This window comes from Pleuronectes platessa, chromosome 22, assembly GCF_947347685.1.
Source record: "Pleuronectes platessa chromosome 22, fPlePla1.1, whole genome shotgun sequence".
Taxonomy (NCBI): Eukaryota; Metazoa; Chordata; class Actinopteri; order Pleuronectiformes; family Pleuronectidae; genus Pleuronectes; species Pleuronectes platessa.
In genome coordinates, this window is record NC_070647.1 from 13,565,617 (window position 1) to 13,587,587 (window position 21,971).

The 21,971-nt window shown below is 45.2% G+C and overlaps 1 protein-coding gene across 1 annotated transcript; it reads left to right on the forward strand.

The window, feature by feature from the left end:
* Positions 1 to 222: 222 nt before the first annotated feature.
* Positions 223 to 11,999, forward strand: lrguk (leucine-rich repeats and guanylate kinase domain containing). Its single transcript, XM_053415471.1, has 22 exons — positions 223 to 283; positions 512 to 565; positions 830 to 931; positions 1,470 to 1,551; positions 1,666 to 1,766; positions 2,043 to 2,124; positions 2,283 to 2,407; positions 3,413 to 3,556; positions 3,756 to 3,836; positions 4,069 to 4,155; positions 4,330 to 4,436; positions 4,882 to 5,001; positions 5,941 to 6,037; positions 6,542 to 6,553; positions 6,961 to 7,074; positions 7,439 to 7,640; positions 8,415 to 8,518; positions 9,047 to 9,220; positions 9,492 to 9,580; positions 9,930 to 9,998; positions 11,386 to 11,504; positions 11,785 to 11,999. Exons 1-22 carry the CDS (start codon positions 278 to 280, stop codon positions 11,997 to 11,999), a joined length of 2,286 nt encoding a protein of 761 aa, XP_053271446.1. The 5' UTR covers positions 223 to 277.
* Positions 12,000 to 21,971: the final 9,972 nt, after the last annotated feature.

Below are 21,971 nucleotides of genomic sequence, written 5' to 3' on the forward strand. Positions count from 1 at the left end.
AATGAAGACAACAACCGACAGGGACAACCGACCCTAAACACACGAGGCGACTGGGACAGCTGTCTCCCAACAGCGTTGCTTTAAAGTCAGTTGTCTTTAAACGGTTTTCATCAGAGACAGTCGCTTCCACTTCATCAGTGGATGTTTTTGTGTTGACAGCGGAAGTGTCTCTCTCACAGCCACTGACGCCACTGACGCCTCCTCCGCCGCAGCTCCCAGTAGCTCCCAGTAGCTCCCAGCATCTCCCAGCAGGGACGAGCCGGAGGAGAACACAGACATGGAGGTGAGGCTTCCACACAAATAAACACGTCTCTCAGTTTCCCTTACATGTTGTTATTTATTCAAATGTGAACTGCTGTGTGTGTGTGTGTGTGTGTGTGTGTGTGTGTGTGTGTGTGTGTGTGTGTGTGTGTGTGTGTGTGTGTGTGTGTGTGTGTGTGTGTGTGTGTGTGTGTGTGTGTGTGTGTGTGTGTGTGAGTTTTTAAAACCCAAATCCATGATTGCTCCACAGGTGAAGCAGGTAATCTTGCAGGAGAGGTCTGTGGAAGTGAAACAACAACACAAGGTCACATGCTGGATTATTTGCTATTTGCTATTAGCAGTGTTATGATCAATTAGACGCTTGGTCCATCTGCATGACCCACGTGCATGTGAGCTTCTAGGGGCAGGAAGCTACTGGGTGATGCTTTCTAGTGGCCTCATGCCATGCTGGTGTAAAGCTGGGCTGTTGGCTCCCTCACTCCCCCTGCTGTAAAAAGCTGCACAGTCTCCACACGCTGGCCTCAGGGGGACTTTTTAATGAATGCATTTTGTGTCGTGATGTTTACAGAAGACTGGGGTTTTGACTGCGGAGCTGGTTTCCAGTCGTGTGAACCAGCTCAGACGTGTGGGCACTGGGCTGCAGCACCTGTACTATCAACTGTCTCTGCCTGTAAGACCCTTTGCACTTAAAACCAACAAAAACATATACAGATACAAGATATTAAGAGTTAAATGAGAGAGAGAGAGAGGGAGAGAGAGAGGGAGAGAGAGAGAATATGTAAGAGTCAATATAGAATAAATACCAAAACTAATCACAATAAATGGATAAAAGATTACATTTAAGCATATATGTATATATATATATATACCATTTAATCTAGATTTAGTATAGAAGGACAAGGAATTTATTTTAGAAACATTAACATACATTTTTGTATCTAAATTCATCAGGTCTTTCTTTTATCAAATGTATTTAATTCTACCTTTTAAAATAAATAAATCATAATAAATGAGTGATACGCACTTTGGAGCAGCAATGATTTTTACAAGCAGGTAAAAACAGAAAACACTTCAGGATTCATGAACAGACACACTCAGGCTTATAAGTACTATCTAATTTAACAAGATCAAATCATAATACACAGCCATATTGTGTCTCTTTGCATTTAGAGGCAGTTTTCATTTAACTTGATTTATCTCTGTTCTAGAATCACAATCTCAGCGACATCTCCGTCTTAAGCAACTTTGTCCATCTTCAAAAGCTGGAGCTGCCTCACAACAAAATTCAAGGTGAGTCTTATTTTTAAATTGGATGACGTGCATGTGTTTACTCCTATTAGAGATTTATTATTTATATATAAAACAGACAGATTAACTTAATCCTCCACTTTTCTCCTCTGCTAGATTTGTCCTGCCTGAGCCACATGCCCTACCTCGTCGTCCTGGACGCCTCCCACAACCACATCTCCAACTTCTTTGGATTCCAGCCACCCAAGAACTTAAAGGTGACTCAGGACCTTGAGCTGACAGGATAAGGCAGCACGTGATTGGTGGCTCGGGCTTCCTTCTCTCACGCTATTCCCCCAAGATAGGCCCAGATTTCCATAGCCCATCTGTAGTCACTTAGAAAATGCTTACCAGGCATTAGCTGCCCTTGAATGACAGTGAACTTTTATTGAATTAAAGATTCTTTTCCACACTCTGGATTTAGCCCAAGTATTTCTTCAGAGAGACGTACTTAAGGCTTCTTTACTCAGTGTGCTGCTCTTTCTTTTCCCCAGGAGGTCAATTTCTCCCACAACCGCATGACAGCAATGAAGGACCTGTCCGCCTATTCATCTCTGAGCAAACTGGATCTAGACCGTATCCTTACTGAGCAGCATTTACATCCATGTGCACTGGAAATCATCCCCCCAGCTTCTTTCTTGTTCGATGTAAGATGTCTGCTAACAAACACCGTCTCTCCACCTGTATTTCCCCCCTGTGTATTATTCCTAAGTTGCGCCCCCCCCACCCCTCAGACAACAGCTTCAGCGAGGTCAGTGGTCTGGAGAAATGCAGCCGGCTCGCTCATCTCAGCCTCGCGTGCAACAAGATCTCCAGGATCCACGGCTTGGACAACCTGCCGCTGAGTCATCTCTGCCTCGTAGGTTGTTTTCTTTTCTCCGTTGTTTACAAACGGGCGCACAATCACACGTGCACGAGCATTTTGCATGACTGTCGATGCTTCAGTGGATGAGCACTGTGCACACAAACACTTGTTGGAATGAATTTGGGGTTGTTATTCCCTTGTGTGCTCAATTTCACCTGCTTCTGGTTCCCTCTCTTTTCTCTCCCCTGTATCCATGTCTCTGTTTTCGGGGGGGGACAGGTTTTTACCTCCAGTCAAACCCTCGGCCCCCTGTTTACAGATTCAACATATGGTCGACCAGCAGGCCTCTTCTCACTCTCTTGCTCCCTCTCTCCACGTGGCTCTGTGTGTGTGAACACGCGTGTGCTCTCCTCTATCCGTGTTTCCTCATTGTCAGCAGCCACCGGTCCTTCTGTGTCTGCCCCCTTGGCTGACAGCTGCCGGTGTTGGAGAGAGAGCCTGGACCAGGTTCAGCACACAACCACCTCATCCGTCCAGCATCCATCTAAACCCATCCCTGACCCCCCCCCCCCCCCCCGCCTCGCTCACCGCCTCCCCAAACAGCACGGCCCTGTCAGCCGGCCTGTTTCCTCGCTCATCACAGCAACGACCCCGAGCTTCAAGGGACCAACGCAGTCGACCCCCCCCCCCCCCCCCCCTGCCAGGCGACGTGCTTGGCAGAGGCCGGGCGAGGTGTGGCCAGACGGCGAGATAACAACTTGAGTCACCGGAATGGAGTGAGAGGCAGGCCGGGGACCCCGACGAGGGAGGAGTGGGTTGCCAGCTGTTCGCCTGTCAGTCCTCACCCATCAGGATTTAGCAGAGAGCGGCAGCCTGTCACTCAACCCAGCGCTGAGGGGAGAGGAAGTTCAGGCGTCCCGCAGAGCGACCATGACACGTCCTTAATATTTATTAGCGGGAATCGTTTAGCGGATATGAAGCAGAGGTGGTGGTTCGGAAGCTGCTGGCGTGCACATGCATATGCATGACGCTCATGTGTCTCTTTCTGTCTGTGTCCAGAGGGGGAACCGGCTGGAGAGGATTGAAGGGTTGGAGAATCTGAAGAGTCTGCAGGTTCTCGACTTGTCTCTGAACAGCCTCAGCAGCCTCTCTGGCCTCCAGAACCTCCACCTGCTGGGCTCCCTCAACCTGGAGAAGAACCTGGTACTGGTCCAGAGACAGAGAACTGGTTCATAACAGAGATTCAGTACAAAAATTAAGACACAACAACAAATATACTGATATATTAAATAGACAAGATAGAGAGTGAAATTTCATGCTTTTCTAATTTCAATGTTTACCAATGAGCTGCCCCAGAGGAATCCCACAGCATGATTTTTTTTTGTGTGTTTTATTTTCTCAGATTTGTGAGATTCAGGAGTGTAAGCACATTCACGATCTTCTCCTGTTGAGGGACCTCAATCTGCTGCACAACCCCGTCCAGGTAACACAAACCTTCTATCTGAACTAGCACTCGTTTGTATGTCAGAGGTGAGAGGTCATCATCCACATCATATATCCTGCTGTGGCCTGTAATGCACTCGAGCTTCCATGATGACCTCCATCTGGTCAGTGTTTTACTCTGGCGCCGCTGTTGAGTGTATTCTTTATGAGGTTTCATCTCAGAGAATGTGCTTTAATGTAACTTCACCATATGTTTTTTGTGTAACTAACAGGAGCAAAGAGACTACAGACTGTCAGTTGTTTATCTTCTGCAACACCTCACTCTGCTGGACCAAGAGGAAGTCACTGCTAGAGAGAAGGTAGAAATTAACACGTTATTCTGTTTGGTAAACTGAAGCCAAGCATAAAAGATGGCAGCATCCGTATCTGGGATAAACCAGGAGGAAGTGGAGGCACGTCGTCCATCTTTACATCCAGTCTGTGATTGGTAAATAACGATAACAACATCAACATTTAAATATCACCGATTCCAGGTGGCGTCCGTGAACAAATACGATCCTCCGATGGACGTGGTGGCCGCCCGAGAACACATGACCCACCTCTTGTATCAGCTGATGCAGCCCCAGCTGCTCTACGACAGGTACACAATACTACAAATAATACCACAACCTCATATATATATATAACTGTAGATATCTTGTAAACTCATCCACCCTGACACTTGTTTCAAAACACGAGCGGGGTTTTATCTGCAGTGTCCCTGTACTGCTCATATTATCTCCTCTCTGAAAGAAGGAAAAAGATGAGTTCATGCATCAGCACTTTTTTCTGAAAACATCCATCATCAGCAAATAAAATGCTGCAGCTCGACTCGTTTTAACATTCCCCCCCATGCTTCCTAGAAAGCACACGTCCACTTTACCTCCAAGGTTCCTTTTTATATCGATCGTAAGGGCGACATTCAGGAAGGGTGAAGTTTGTGGTTTTATTATACTTAAGTCTTGTTCATCTCAAGTTAATTGGAGGGAGATAACTGTGTGTGTGTCTGTGTGTATGTGTGTGTGTGTGTGTGTCCTTCCTACCAGTACCTTGCCCAGTGCCGACTCTCCCTATCCCATGCTGGTGCTGACGGGTCCTCAAGGCTGTGGGAAGAGAGAGCTGGCCCACCGACTGTGTCAGGACTTTAACGAGTACTTTGGATATGGGTCAGTATGGAGTTTATGTCCAGTCCTCTGAGACTCAGTGTCAATTATTAGTTCTTATATAAGCCCAAAACTTTGGATACATTAATCCAATATGATAAACTCATATGTTAAGTATTAAAATCACTTATCGGGTATCCACAATGTAAAACAAACCTATGTTAATATGGACGTTAAATCTACTACTAATTCACTTTCATGTGTCATTTACTTACTTTCATGCACAATTTCCCACACTGCTATATTTATGCCATACAAGCTAAAAGCTGCACAGATATGAGAACAGGGTGTCTATTAAAATGATTTAATAGTTGTATGACACGTTTATTTGTTTGTACAGTAAGAAATTTAAGATCGAAGACTAAATGTGCTATGAAGCCTTAGAAGTAGTTAGATCAGTCACTTGTATCCCTGCAATGTAAATAGCAGGATCCATCCACCACAGATTAACAAGGTGATAATGATCCAGACACACAAATAGGGACAATCATACAAAAATGTCAGCATCATTTTCAAAAGTACCCGACATCGTGACTCACATCAGTTTTGCCTCAGATTACACTTTAGCCTGGAACAAGGGGATTTCTTCACAACATAATGAGACGGAAAGATCACACCAACCAAAAACTCTGTAAATGAAACTATATTTTATCTGTGGATATTAGATTACACAACTAGTTTGGTATAAGAAGCAGCGTTCAGATATCAAATGAGGATCAGATACGTATGAACATAAAGAAACATGAAGCGAAACACATGGAGAGAAACCTCTCTATCATAAATTAACAACATATTCTTGGCTCTCACTGGGTGGTTGACTGGTTTTCTGCCCCCTTACTGGCCCTTAGTGGTTACACATTGATGTCATAAATTGTATCGCTGGATGTGTTTGATGAATATTTCCCTGTGTGTGTGTGTGTGTGTGTGTGTGTCTGTCCACAGAATTTGTCACACCACAAGGGAGCCATACTTCGGGGAGGAGAATGGAAAGGATTACCATTTTGTCACTGAAGAGGACTTCCAGACCATGATTCACATGGTGCGTCCCCCCGACACTAAAAGTTTTATTTTCAGCATCAAAGGTCCGAGGAGTGGCTGCATGAGAAGAAAAGTTCTGATCTCCTGCACAGATCCATAAGTCACTCGGAACATAATAATTCTCGCCTGCACGCTGATGAAATGTAGGCTTTGGTTTTTTGAAAAGCTGCATCTGAAATGAGCTCCGGTCACATAACTCACACAGTTTCTTAATTGGCTTCCTCGGTCATAACGAGTGGAGTAGATGAGATAATTAGTTTGTAGCAGGATGGATTGATTTTTTACTGTAACCGGCCGATATTCTGTTTAAAACCTTTACATTCAGTCAAATGGTCGCCTCAGAGAAATGGGTCCCTGCACCTTGAAGACATGCGTTTCATCCCGTAAGAGTGGCGGGGGGGTGGGGGGGGGGGGGGGGGGGCAGTAGAGGTGGTGGTCATGACGTGATTTACACAGCGCAGGCTTTGATGCTGCCATTGATGCCTCTTTGTCTCCTCTAACAGAGGAAGTGGATCAAGTTAACCTGACAGTCTCCAATTCTCAGAAATGACATTTGAAGCCTCCAAATTTACAGTAATACCAAAAAACGACAGCTTTATCTCGGGGATCATAACTAATTCTTTCAGTTTTATTCATACATCTGTATTGGATTTGTCCATAAGCCTCTTGAGAGCTGCCCAACAGCCCTGAAGGCCGGCAGACACAGGGTCAGAGGTCAGAGGTCACGTGTGAGAAGTAACAAACCAGGTGAAAAGATCAGTTCGCAGGTGGACAAGTGACCTCGGGTTGCTTATCTAACATGCTGAGGCTGTGTATGTGTGTGACTTGAGTTGATAAAAAGCTCCTAACTGTTCTTTAGTGCTGCACTAAAATGTTCTCTCCTTCTTCCCCCCCGCCCCGTCAAAAATGGAAACACCCTCTCAGGGTAAGTTCATGCAGACCTTGCAGTACGGGGGTCACAGCTTCGGGCTGAGCAGAGACGCCATTGAGGACGTGGCCAGAGAAGGACTGGCCTGCTGTTTGCATGTGGAGCTGGAGGTGCGCATTTTATTATAAATAACAACAACTAAACACATAAATATACAACCAAACATATAAGACTAAATATAAAATTGTATTTATTCACTCATCTTACGAATACACACCTTTTTTGCATTGTCTATTTTGTCAAATCAAAGTTTTCAAACCAGCATGTTCGTTAAAAAGTTTCAATTTTAACTGATTTAACAGTTGATAAATAAAATCAGTCGTCTCTTGTGTAAACTTACAAAATCTTCAGTAAACCGTATCTGTGCTCACCCCCAAAATCTCCTTAACTCCCAAAGAAGTAGCTGAGGGAGTCATACAGTTATAATTTATAGGTGTATCATAAACTTGTGTGGCTGCTGGTCCGTCCCTGCAGGGTGTGTTCAGTCTGAAGAACAGCTCCTTCGAGCCTCGGTACATCCTCCTCATCCCCACCCGAGAGGACAAGTACAGGGGCCACCTCAGGGGCCGAGGGCTCTACACCCCGGAGCAGATCGACATGGCCGCCTCCCGTCTGGAGCTCTACAGGAACACCAACAGGCAGCGGCCGGGCTTCTTCGATGAAGTGATCCCCTGTGGTACGGCCAGGCAGCACTCTGTCACCGAATTATTTCCCGTTATGCCATTAGCCGTATTAATTCATCTACAATCCGGTGCTTACTTACACTAATTTAATATTCTCCCGTGGCTAATTTGATCCATTCTACTAATTAGTAAATGTTATGTTTAATTGCAGTGTAAAGTGCTATGAATATTTATGGAATAATTTTCCACAAACATTAGTGTTTAAGCTAAGAAAACACCTAATGGGTTCCCAAATGAGATGTTATGATCTTTCTACTTATTCAACCTTTGTTTATCGTGTTAGTAAGATGGAGATTGTGATGTCCTGCTCTCTTCACAGGCCGCTCGTCATTGGAACTGTCGCAAAAAAAAGCAAATATCCCCCCCCCCCCCCCCCCCCCCCGATCTCTTCCCCTGGCACGGATAAATTAAACACACTCCTCTAAAATCCATACACTCCACTTTCAATCCAATTACCGTATGCATTAAGGGCACGTGGCCGCGGACTAGCTGTGTTTATCATTCCCTCATGAAAGCACTCAGACATGTTAGCTGTTTCTTAATGAGACGAACATACAGGGAGCCGGGGACACTCATCACTTTTATGCACTGCTGGCCAGCACCTCATTACACTAAGGTCATCCTCCCCATATCTTTGAGTCATTACTGTTTGATGAGAGATGTATTGGGCTCTGTTCACAACCAGCTTTTCTTGTGTGTGTGTCTGTGTGTGTGTTTGTGTGTGTGTGTGTGTGTGTGTGTGTGTGTGTGTGTGTGTGTGTGAGCAGATGACTGGGAAGAAACGTACCCGACACTGAGGCAGGCAGTGAAAGAATACCTGGTGCTGGAGGAGCAGGAAGAAGAACCCAACAACACAGCGCCCCCTGGCCACATCTCCACAGGTGTGTGTTTGTTTGTTCAAAGCATTAAAGCGTCAGGGTCGTTGCCACAGACTGTAGGAGAGCCAAAGAGTCTCTGTATGCCCCCTGGTGGCTGGCTGCAGTATACATCATAAGTCAGATGGGACAAAAAACGAACTAAAAAGTAAATTATGTTTTTCTTGTTTATGGTTGTTCTTTTCACAAGGCTGTGTAGCCAAATGTCCATCTTTATATACAGTCTTTGATCAGCTCATTTAAACTATTATACAAGGTCTCTGGTTCTGGAGAAGCAGTAGAAAGTCAGATGAATTCACTTGAGTCATTTCTTAGTATCTCAGCTTTGACTTAAAACCTTTTTATTAGAAAGTCAGAGTTTCAAACTGTTAAATCTGTGCTTCAGTGTGCCACTTTAAGTTATTATCACTATGAATCAGATTTGTTCATGCTTTACATTGTGCATTATATGTTTCTATAAGCACCGTGTGCCCATAAGTATTCTGTTACCATCATACACAGTATTACCCAGTACTAATATACACTCTCGTTTGGCCTCAGGTCCCGTGCGGGATGAGAAGCCGGCGTCCCCCCCGTTGGGGTCAGGATCAGTGAAGCTCACGTCCCACCTGGCCTCAGCTCTCGACCTCTCAGATCCCGCCCACAGAAACTATATCACCAAGATCCAGTTAGAGCTCGCCCCTCAGAAGAGCGCCGCGGTGAGTCCCAAGCTGTGGGATGAAAGATGTATCAGCTGGGAAGCCTTTCAGGAGTGCTACATCATCATCTTGACTCTATTAAATCTATAATAACATCAACCCTCTGACAGGATGCTTGCTTTTCTTTTCCTACCTGCATCCACGTTCACCCCTGTTTGTCCCCTTTGATCAACATCCACACCTACCATTCATCTCCTGTCTCCCCTTCATCTCACCTTCGTGCTGCGTCTTCTCCTCACCTCCTCCGTCTGCCTGTCTCTCCTCCCTGCAGGAGCTGGCGTCCATCAGAAGGCGGGAGCAGCTGGTTCGGGAGGCGATAGTGGGGAAGAGTCCAGGGGTCTACAGCCAGCTCTTCAAAAGGTCCATTATCAGGAGCACACACTCCAGCGCCTAATTCCAAGTGGCCACTCTCATCCGGGCCAGATTTGTAGTAATGGCAGCACTTGTCCTAACTGCGTTTTGATGGCCTGTGGCTTGTGTTTGACCTTGAAGGTGAAGTGGCAGGTGTCCAAACTGTTTGCAGTAACGGACGCGTACTCGTGCTTTCCTCAAATGTACCTTAGTACCTGTCGCCTTCTTCTCACTAAACCAAATATGAATGAACGGTCCCATGTTGTATATTAGTGGATTGTGTTTGTGTGTGTGAAAATGCTTTATCCTGTGATTTATACTGGTGAAGATCTTTATTGTGTTTTTTTGTCCGTCTCAGCTCTCCTCAAACAGCCCCGTCACCAGAGCAGGGTCATGATCCTGGTGCACATTTCAGTGATGATCACAGGTACACACACAAACACACACACACACACACACAAAACACACACAATTATCTCTCGGTAACCACAAAGGACATTTAATTGACTTCCATAAATTTCCTGGAGACTTTCCTTAACCATATTTACTACTCGCTTAGCCCTAATCCTAACCTTACACAAGCACATACACACACACACATACCCACACGCACACCCACGCACACCCACGCACACACACATACACACACACAATTATCTCTCCTTAACCACAAAGGACATTTAATTGACTTCCATAAATTTCATGGAGACATTCCTTGACAATATTTACTACTTGCTTAGCCCTAATTCTTACCTTTCACACACACACACACACACACACACACACACACACACACACACCAGGTACCTTTTTTAATGTTGCAGTGGATCAGTGAACACTGAACAGTAACAGGTGCTCGTGCAAACATAGAGTTAAAGACCAGATGTTTCTGTATCTGATCTTGAATGGATCTGTGTACATATGTTACACATGTATAATACACATGTATGTGTAACAGATATTGAGTTGTTGAGCCTTCGCTCTGCACGACTCATAAGAACGTCTCTTTGATTCCTCCTGAGAATCAAGTCTTGTGTTTCCATAACAATCTCAAGCTGAAGATTTGTCAGCAGGAAACTGCTTCTGTCGCACAATGTTTTCCTCCTTGGTTCTTTTTTAGAGTGCGTTTTACTGGTATGAGCCATGTGGGGACAAATGTGAGCAGACAACCCCGCACACGTGCACAGACACACAAACACACCCACTCCTGAAATCACATTTTAAAGCTTTTGCTGCTTTTTGAAGAAGCATTTTTTCTGCTCAATGAACCTACTTGCTGCAGAAATATGGATTCTATCAGTCTTGCACTGATATAGCATGTGTGTGTGTGTGTGTGTGTGTGTTGTGTATTTTGCATGCAACAGCACACACAGCTCTCTCCCTAACCCGCACAACATTTTGTCATTACTTCTCCTCTAAAAAGAGATGCTACAGATGCAGAGATACAGTAAATTGATTTGTTCCCCGTGGTATCGTGCACTGAGGAGGCGAGCTTCACAAAAACCTTCTGTCAGCCTGTGTGAGTGAAACCTGCCCCCAGTGTTGCACTCTGCATTACTCATCCCTTCAGTATTTCTATAGAGGCTACCAGACGTCTACCTACCTGTCGTCACTGCGCTCAGCAGGGATGTGTCTTAACTTGTGTGTTTCTATCTCACACATTGAAGCAGGAGATCCTGTCTCTCTGATGGGAGTTGTGTGTCTGTCGGTGTGAATGCGTTAGTGTTTTTTCCTATTTGTAAAACTCGTACACTTCTCACTGCGTCAACATCTTCCCTCCTTTTCTATCCTTGTCTTTACCCATCTGCAAGCAGCCTGGACGAGTCTCAGGCCAGTTCATCTCTGTCCGTGCCCAGTTCAGCCGGGGCCCTGATTGTCCCAGTGGCACCGCTCAATACCGCTGACCCTGGACAAGCCTCGGAAACACTCGAAGGTTATTATTTCTTTGTTAGCTATTTGTCATTCATGTATTGATGGATATATGTATTCGAGCCAGGGAAAATGCAACACGTAATTTGTTGTGCACATATTATGTTTTTAGTTTTAACACTTTTTAAAGTTTCATGTATAGTTTAGTCCAAATTTTTTCAGGTTGAAAACTCTGTAAATCTCCTAAATTATACTTTTCTTTACAAGATGATAAAGATGACTGTATTATTTTAGCACATTCCTCTGTGTATCTCCATATCTTAAATAAAACTCTTCCTTTTCAGATGCCCTGGCCTCAGACCCCGCCCCTGACGCTCCCCATCCAGACACAGATCAACCGGCCGAGGACGTGTCCCCCTCCTCCGATCGACGTCCCGGATCCAACGTCAAGCCCATCCTCCCCCCCATCCCCACTGGGCGCAAGACCCCCGCGGCCCCCAGCCCGGCCCCCTCTCCCAGAGCAGTCGAAAAGGAAAGACATGCAAACAAGAAGCAGTAGCTTTTAAAAGTAGTCTAAGAAAGTCATAAATCAAAAGTAACATCTGATTGTAAGATGACACTTTTAACTTTGGAAGATGATCCAACAAGGTTGATCAGTTCACATCGATAGATATATAAATATATAAGTTTAAATATTAGCTCGATATGCTCAATTAAAAGAACATCACTAACAGTCGACCATTAAAACCACAGATCAGCTGTTATCTCAGATACACTGTCAGCACTTGCCTCTTCCTGTTCCCTGCTCCTCATGTCACAACACGTCTGGATCTTTTTACACTTGCATTGTGGTGTATACTTGATAAGAGATGGTGTTAATGACCATATATACGGGGACTATATAGTGTAATTATAGGCAAAGTTGTTTCCTCATCGGCCTGAAGCTACGCGCTGTCAACACACACTACGATTCAGCCTCACGTAGATTGACACACACACACACACACGTCTTTCATTTGAGATAAATACAGTGTATAAGAAAACTACTGCTTTGTCCTTCTGTATTAACACCTCAGATTTATGAGCATGGGAGGGACGCATTCATCTTGGAAAAGCTCACGTCGACCAAGTATGTCGTGTTTTATGAATGTGGATTCGTTTCCCCGACAGTGAAGTGGCATTACGCTTCCCGCTGCTCAGTAATCTCATCAAATAGGATTTGCTATTGACATCTAGATACTGATCTTTTATGTGTAGCGTAGAGCTGCTTGTCATCGCATGATAAATACATCATTAATCTTTATCTCCTGTGTTTGGGATTATTTATTCAACTGGAAAAGCATTCATATGGAAGTTGTTGACGGGTATTAAACAGCGAGCCAAAACAAAAATGTCTGAGTGTGTTTTTTTGTGTGTGTGTGCGTGTGTGTGTGCGTGTGTGCCCCACATAGCCACGCACACTTGTGTATCCGCTTGTTTGTGAATTTGGCAAAGCATTGTTTATTTGTGTCTCATAGTAAATGTCATCTGTCGCAGATGTATGCATTGCTTATTAAAACGGTGCCTCAGTCTGTTTGTAATTGTGTGTGTGTGTGTGTCTGTGCACATACTGTATGCATGTGCCGTTTCCTGGACTGTACGTGTGTGCAGCACTGGTACACACACACACACACACACACACACACACACACACACACACACACACACACACCTGGCCATCCATCACTGTCTCGTCTCTGAGGCAGCAGATGTTGCAACCCCTGTCATAATTCTTTGGCTGTTTGAAGCCAGACAGTGACTTTCAGGCCCCTGGGGTCTAACCTACTTACTCTGCAGTCTTCACACATTACCACAGCCTATCATGGACCGGTGTGTTGTCTCTGTGCGGGGGAGCGTTACCCTGACTTTAGCTCTATGAGCAATGATATGTGAAGGTCTTTATGCCCATTTAAAGGAGAGATACAGAATGTATAATGTTGAGGTTTGCGGATGAGTGACTGGAGACCTTGCTTTAAAAATAGATAATGTCCATCTTCTTATAGCGTGCAGGGTGACATGGGATGACTACAGCTTTTACTGCAGCGTATCATTTCACACATTAATATGTTTACTGCATAAAACAGTTTAAACTTTATAAATGAAGGATTTAACTTATGTAATGATATAATGTGTCAGCCGCTGGAAAATAAACCTGTTGCACACTTTCCTCCGGACGTCACTCCTCGAGACAGAATCACTTTTCACCGCAGGATAAAAAAAGGAGAGCACATTTTCTTGGAGGAACAAAGACTTGAGATTTATGTCTGCAGCACAACGTTTCAGATGTGTTATCAATTTCCCACAAAGCTCAAACCCCCCCCCCCCCCCCCCCCCCCCCGATTTTAGGAATGAACTTTTTACGTTATATCTAAGACTTGAACGATAATGAATCTGTATTTTTATTGTTCTGAGGAGGTTGTAATAAATAACAGAGATTGTTTGAAATAAGAGGAAGCAGTGCTACATCAGTTTGACTGATAGAACTCTCAGTTCTAAAACAGCACTTTGCTATTTAATAGGTATTTTACTTTGTAAATCAGCCTGACAGAAAGATTGAAGATTTAGTCAAAACTTCAATTTAAACTTTGCTAAACTATGCTGTATAATAAACTTAATATTCTGCTACACCATTTATTACCCTTCAGTATTACTGACTGCCCTATACTACACTTTATTATACTGTTTTTGTTTTTACTTAACTCGAGTGTCTACATTCTGAATAAGAATTATGTGGACCATACAATACCCTCAGAAATTCTCCCAATGGAAACCAGTAGTGTAGATGGAGAGGAATGTTACTGGTAATGGTCTCATGTTGCTGGAGTTATTTCCACTCTCTATTTCACTGGACCAGCACCAGATAAGGCTCTGACTCAAGCTGCTGTTCTTTTCTCATAGTTCAGAAAATGATCTTGGAAGTGGAAGTGATTCGCTCTAATCTCCATTTTTAAATACAGACCTTTTGAGGGAGGTCAATCTGACTCTGAGCTTCACCTCCATCCCTCCCGGCCCGTCCTCCTCTCCTGCTCCTTTCACTCTCGTACCGTTCTCTCAGGTCCAGACCAGGTGCTCGCCACCATCATCGAGCCTAATGAGCTGCCACCGCCTTCAATTACACCCCCCCCCCCCCCCCCGGCCTTCACAGTGACAGTGATTTTTTGGCAGACACACACACAGCATCAGTTACGGACACTTTCACCCGCTGTGGGTTTTCTCATAAAAGGTCTCGTGAAAAACCATGGGAGGAGAGAGGGAGGGTTACAAGGCTGAGAGTGGACTCAGGTAGGAGTCTGTGAAAGAACAACGAGGTGTTACAGGCCCAGTGGAAACCGGCCTCACACGTGCGGGGGGGCCCGGTGTGAGGGAGGAGGAGCCGGGACACGCCCACTCAGCTCATACATGTGTCTCCTCCTGCAGAGGTGATTTACGCTCTTCACTTAAAATACCTGCCATTTTGTTTCTGTTTGAAGAAATCACAGGGAATCGATAGCACTTGACACCGAGCTGGTATCATTTGTAAACCTTGCACGAGTAATTCTTCTTTTGGTATTGGATCTCCTCTGACAGCTCCTTGAAGAGAGGGAGAGTGACCGGCTGTTTCAGATTTGTGCTGAGCTTGTTGTTTTGATTGCTACTGGAAGCACTGGGCTGTGTGTTTCAGCCGAATGGAAGAGTGACCGCCGACCACTGACATGTGTGGACTCTCCATCTCACTCTTAATCAACTCTACCCCTCGGTCTCCTTCTTTACAGTAGTGAAAATAACATTTACTCCCTGGATATACAGGACCAAAGTATTTGTACTCACATATTTCTGTTCGATGTTTGAAACATGATTCTACTTCCTGTTTGACACTGCATTCTGGGTTAGCTGCACAATCAGGGTGTTGTTGTGTGTGTATGTGTACAGAATAACTCAACATCCCATAAACGGATCTTAACCAAACTTGGTGTAAATATTTCCAGTGTAGGTGTCTCCACATGATAAACTTTTGGAGCTCATTGGTCTAAAGTCAGGGTTTAGGTTAACAAAAGTATAATCGGCAAAACAAACTTTCCAAGATATCTCCACAAATAATGAGACTTGACAATCTACAACTTACCTAATGATCAAAAGTCCCAAAATGAAATCAAATAGTGTTTAAAGTATTAAACTACTACAACCAGTACATGAGAGGGATGAAAACTCCCCAATTTCTGAGTGGCCCAAAAGAAAACCACTTTACTTAGTTCTTGACTTGAAGTGCTTATCTCTCGCTCGCCAAATATTTTCCCCTCCGACCTGTCGTCACCCGCCGCAGACACACAAGTGACACTTCACCTCGAGGGTGTGAGAGCCCCGGACCGGAGGCTGCTGCCAAACAGTGAACACTCAACCGGGAACACTCTGGATTTATCTCTTCAACCTTTGGGCTACTTGTGCAGCGGATGTCGGAATAGGTCAGGGCCGCTGATGAAGTGAAACCTTAAACAACACACACACACACGCACACGCACACACACACACACACACACACACACACACACACACACACACACACACACACACACACACACACGCACACACACGCACATGCACACATGCACACACACCTCTGCATTAACTCTGCCGCATGATGTGGTGGGCACACTCGGTAACCATGGCAACGGCACTCTGCATTGCACCTTCCTGTGTGTGTGTGTGTGTGTGTGTGTGTGTGTCTGTTTGTGTGTAGTATGTGTGTGCGACTCCTTATTGTGTTCCCCCGCGGATAGATTAATTCCCTGCCAGATTCATTCCCTGTCAACTCGCTGAAACAAAAAAAAAAAGTTTCTGTTTTAATTAGTTTGCTGCGGTGTCTCGCTTCATCCATCTATCTGGATTGTGTCTCTCTCTCTCTCTCTCTCTCTCTCTCTCTCTCTCCCCCTCTCTCCCCCTCCTCCTTCACTCTCTCCCCCTCTCGCTCTCCGGTGTAATTAAAAACAGTCAGTGCGGGTAATAGAAGCGTAATAGTGTGTAATTGCAATAATCAATACAGAGTGCACGCTGAGGAAGTCGCCATTCATCAACGTATAGAACACGGAGGTGGGAGGACGTCGCCTTCATTCATCCACGTGCACTCTCTGCCGTAATGAGTCTTATTGTGTTTCAGTAGAAAAACACAAACAAACACTTGATGATGTTGTGTAAATAAAGTCGTCACATCATACATTAGCTTTAAATACATGTTTTATTCACTTTCTTAGAGGTTGAGTTACATGATTTGATTGATTGCCACAAACTGAAAAACCCGTTTAACTTGAATTAGTGAACGCCGGCTCAGTTAAATCTGATTAACCAATCAGGACGTATCGAGTTCATTAGCGAGCTCCAGTGGTGCCGGTGGGCAGATGATGTCACCGAGCCCGAATCACTATGACTGCAGCTTTTTTTATGAAATGAAAAAGTGTTTTTAACCGACTCTTTATTTCTTAGATGTGCTGTTTTTTTTTTCTCTCTCTCTCTCTCTCTCTCTCTCTCTCTCTCTCTCTCTCTCTCAGGCTGTTTATCCGAATGTTGTTTTGTCAACGTCTGACGTCATCGGGGGGGAAACTTTCTCCTGGGTGCAATTACCAGCTCACTGTCAACCATTGTTTTTGCATTTATCATTCTGCTTTATTCTCACTTTTCACATTATTATGTTTTCTTTGTTTAATTATTTGTAATCAATATAAATTATATGTCTTGATATCATGAAAAGTAACAGTTGCTATATTCATCTTACTTTGTTTTGAGCAGTGTTACCTCTTCTGTTTCCCCGAGTCATCATTTCATTCCTCCATCCCAAAAGGGAGGAGAGGCATTTTTATACATTTGGAGATGTTCTTCAAAGCAAATCCAAATGTTATAAAGAAAAATAGACCGGCTCTAAGGGAACGTCTGATTCGTCTCCACCTCCTGCACGATGTCACTTAATAGCAAACTTCTGGTTCCTGACACTTCCCACTTCTCAAACTGGTTTGCAAACATTGGGGTCGGGACAGAAGAGGGAAAGAGACACACACACGTCTCTCTCCCTCTTCTGCCTCATCCCCTCCGGCTGTGGATCAGGTGGAGGTGGAACGTGTCCAGACAAATACCCTCACCGGAGCAATACTGCCCCCTCCAGGGTGGGCTGACCTCACCTGGGAGCCAGGGAATGCCCCCCCCCCCGAGGCCAGCAGCGATCCAGCTGTGCTGAGCCGAGGGAGCAAAAGGAGATAGTGTGAGATTTTACACTCTATGTGTGTGTGAGAGAGATAGAGAGAGAGAACGAGTGAACTCCTTTGACCTGTCGTCTGGTTTTGACCCGTGATGACACTTCATGACCTTTGCTCCGACCTCGGCCCTCCACACGGTGACCACAGCTCTTCTCACGCACATCTTTTCTCCTCTCCCTCCATCCTCCATCTCTCTCCCCATGTGTTTCCTCTCCTTCTGCAGATGTTATTCCCCCGTCAGTCTGCCTCTTCACCTCCTCCTCATGTTGTCATTTCTCTCTTTCCATTCAAATGGAGCATGTGTCTGCAATAGCAATCTTTTTTTTTCTTCTCCTCCCTCTTTCATGCCCCCCCTTCTCCCTCAGTCGAGGAGCTTTGTATTACACACTGTCGGTCAGACATCATTTTACTCCATCCTGTTCCATTTGTGCATCTCTCCAGCCTGCGGAGGTGTTCTCATTACCTCGTCCTCCCTCTCTGTCACTGTATCCGCTGCTCTCTTTTTCTCCTCCGCCTCTCATCTCCCCCAAAAAAACGTTTCCCACAGTCCACCTCCTATGAAATCGAGTGATCCGCCGAATGTTTCAGTGCCAGCGTCACGAGGAGGCGCAGACTCCCGGCTGTCCGACAAATTACTGCCCCCCCCCTCCCCTCGACTGTGCCCTGCATATAAAATTAGACCTAAGACGTTTCAAAAAGGCCGTGCAAACGTCTAAAGAGGCTATTACAGCAGGGGGAGGAGAAGCAGAGGTGGCCCCCCCCAGGCTCTAACATCCTTCCCATCGCCTCGTGCTGGAGCCAGAGTTAGACTCTGTCGTCTCCCGGCAGCTTCCTGTTTGATTTTCAACGAGAGAAGAAGACCACGTCGGTGGACGATCATTTTTTTTTGTTATCCATAAAACCTGATTATAGTGAAAGCCAGTAAATGGCGACTCACGTCAGGTCACAGATAATTCAGTGAATTATGCCGCTATCTTTTTTTTCTACGGCCACATTTACCTCTCAACGTCTCTGTCGGCTTTCATGTTTATTCCAAAAAAAAATCTACTTCCCTGAATTTTTATGCGGACACTTTTATATGATGCACACAAAGCAGCAGCCTGCCCCCCTCCCCCCCCCCAAGCCATTTTCCATTCCATTGAGTACTTCCAAAGAGCTCAAGTGACCTGCTCGACAGACTTGTCTCTGCTTGTGTGTGTGTGTGTGTGTGTGTGTGTGTGTGTGTGTGTGTGTGTGTGTGTGTGTGTGCATGTGTGTGTGTGTCATCTCTCAGCCGTGGCATCACTGTTTGGAGGCAGCTGCCTTTGTTGTCTTAACCAAGTTACATTTTTTGTGCAATATTGTACAACACAATTCTGGATAAGGGCAAAGTCAGGGTTGGATGAATGAATCGTAAACCCTCCCTCCAGAACTAAAACAATTATTCTATAGAATATAAACCCACAATGATGTGTGGTGTCAACAAAAGTCGGATTATGTTGGATTACAGGCTGATGTCAACACACCTACATCTGATGGAGCCTGTTTCTCTTTGACAAAAACACATTAATTAACTCTCAGTTATAATCAACAATTTATAATTTAGATTTTGACGACAAATCTCAGTCCGTCTCAGCTGTCAATCATAATATTTTATCCTATGATTGTAGCATCAAATAACTAACTAGAACCAATTTTACCTGAGAAAATATGAATGTGACATCATATAAAACTGTATGTAAAATGATACTGCAAGGAAATAATCAGGTTTTGTCATGTCTAAGGAAATATTGTTACCGAAGATACTGTTTTGATGTCAAATTCTAGATCCTCTATACTCTTCATAGGTTTCCTCCTATTACCCTCATAGCTGGATTAATGATGTGACCAAGCAGAGAAGGGATCAGGAATGTCAAACTTTTATTTATAGAATGTTTTTTACAAGATACTTGAATGAGCTGATCAACGGGGACTCTTCCAGGGGCAGAGGGCGGATCACCTCAGTAAGGTACAGCCAGATGTTGGGCACCTCTTCATCCATGTTCACAGCTGATCCATGACGTCTTCAAGTACTTGAAGTACCTGCTCTGCCATTCACCATTTCACGCAGCAATAGGCCCATCCTCCTCCAGCCCCATGTCAGGGCCTTCTTCAAACGGACAAAAGCCTGGCGCACAGTCTGCCACAGAGTGAGGTCAGTCTGGATGCTGAGTGGCTGCATCTCCTCATCCGTGTTCTGCGTGGACACAACATCCACAGTGTCCTCAGATAGCTTCTCCACCTCCTCCTCTGTGACTGAGGTCTTCACTTGAGTAGTGGGGTCAGTCTGTCTGCTGATTGGCTGCATCTCCTCCTCAATTTTCCGGGTGGAGGAAACATCAACTTCCAACTGTGGCTGCTCCTCAGAGGAGGCTGCAGCTGCAACTGGCTCAGTTTTATTAAGTCTGCGCTTCCTATTCCTTTTGCGCTTGATCTTGCAAACGATTGGCTCCTTTCCACGATAATCCTGCAGGAGATCGATACTTGGGTCAGTCTGTTTGCTGATTGGCTGCATCTCTTCAGCAGTGTTCTGTGTGGATGCAACATCCACAGTGTCCTCAGACAGCTTCTCCTCCTCCTCCTCCTCTGTGACTAAGGTCTTCACATGAGGAGTGATAGTGAGGTCAGTCTGGCTGCTGATTGGCTTTATTTACACATTATCAAAAATCTTTGAGTCCAAAAAGAGCAGCTTTGGGAGAGACAGAGCAAATCAATGAGCTATCTTCATTTACACCAGTGCTAAATTCAGATACTATAACAAGTCAGCATAATCATTTTCCGTCTTTTCCCACCAGATACTGCAGATGTGGTTTCTTTTTTAAGCGTCCACCCCGGCTCAGCTCGGCGACAGGTCGGGTTTAATTGGCAAAGTTTAGCCAAGAATTCCTCAGCTTTTATCGTTTGACAGGAACACCTGGATTTACAAGCCAGTGGCTTAACCCTCGCCTCTGTTTGTGCTCGGCAGCCAAACGGTCCGACTGCCAAGTGAGCGCAGCCTGTGTGAGTCGGCAGAGAAGGAGTGAAGCATGCTGGGAGGCCTGGGAACCTGGCGGATAAAACCACCGCACACTTTGAACACATGCACACAAACTCGCGAGCAGTGTAAAATCCTCTGAAGGTTCTTCTTCTGCATCCTCAAGCAAAGCGTCATCAAGTATGGACGGTTAAAGAAGTCGTCTATCTCTGTCATGTGCGGTCCGGAAGGTTCAAATGTACAGTGTGGACAGATGGTGACCTTTGACCTCCTGGGTGGGAGGGGTGTACAGTAAGTCATCTCTGCAGGTCAAACACAAGATCACCACTCCTGAACCACAGAGGGCTGCAGTTCGTCTTCAACGGGCCAAATCTCTCAGATCTGTGTGTTGTTCATTTATCTACATAATCTGCATCAGTGTTTTAAATGATCAAATCACATAATTAATTAAATTGCAGCTTAAAAGTCTATGGAATTCTGGATAATCTTGACATTTTGTTCCCGTAGCTAAATAATAAACAATCCTTACTCTGTAATTCTTCAGACTGATGACTCAGAAAGGTCTGTGTGATTGTTCCCATTCCCCCACGTGTGCGCCTCTAGTTGTGTATTTGTGTCGAAAGTTGGATTGACCACAACACACCATGTCTTCTCAAAGCACAGCGAAGAGAAGTGGCTTTGTTCGTTATTTTCAAAAAACCCTCCTGGCAGCTTCCGAGTGGTAATTGATTGCACGCCCTCACGACCCCCCCCCCCCCCCCCCCGACCTAGACCCCTATGATGCAGCATCTCGATTCTCTGCTCTGGTGCCGCTTGTCCCGACAAAACCAGCATCTCGTGTTGCAGCAGCTGTTTTCCTCTGTGGCCATGACGGCTCATATCTCAGGCGAGGACGGGGGGGTCGCATGGTTTATGAAATTAATTTAACAAGATGAAAATTGTCTCCGTGAGACGAGCGCCGACTGGGCGTGCACCAGGGGGTCTAGATGTGTGTGTGTGTGTGTGGTTTTGTTGTTTCTGTCTTGGCTTATCCCGTCTTTTGTGCATCTCAGTGTGTGTGTGTGTGTCTGTGTGCAGGCGTGCGTGTGTTCATACGTATGTTCGTGCTGCTGAAAGGCTTGGCACTGAGCAGACCTTTTGTAGTTGGCAGCAGCGGGCACCCTGCCCAGCTTGTGTGGTTTTTATGGACGTGACTCAGACTCACACTAGCCTGCGGCCAGTGGAGCGACTGCCCGTCTAACTGGTGTGAAACCAACAAACGTGCCAACACTGGGTTGATGTG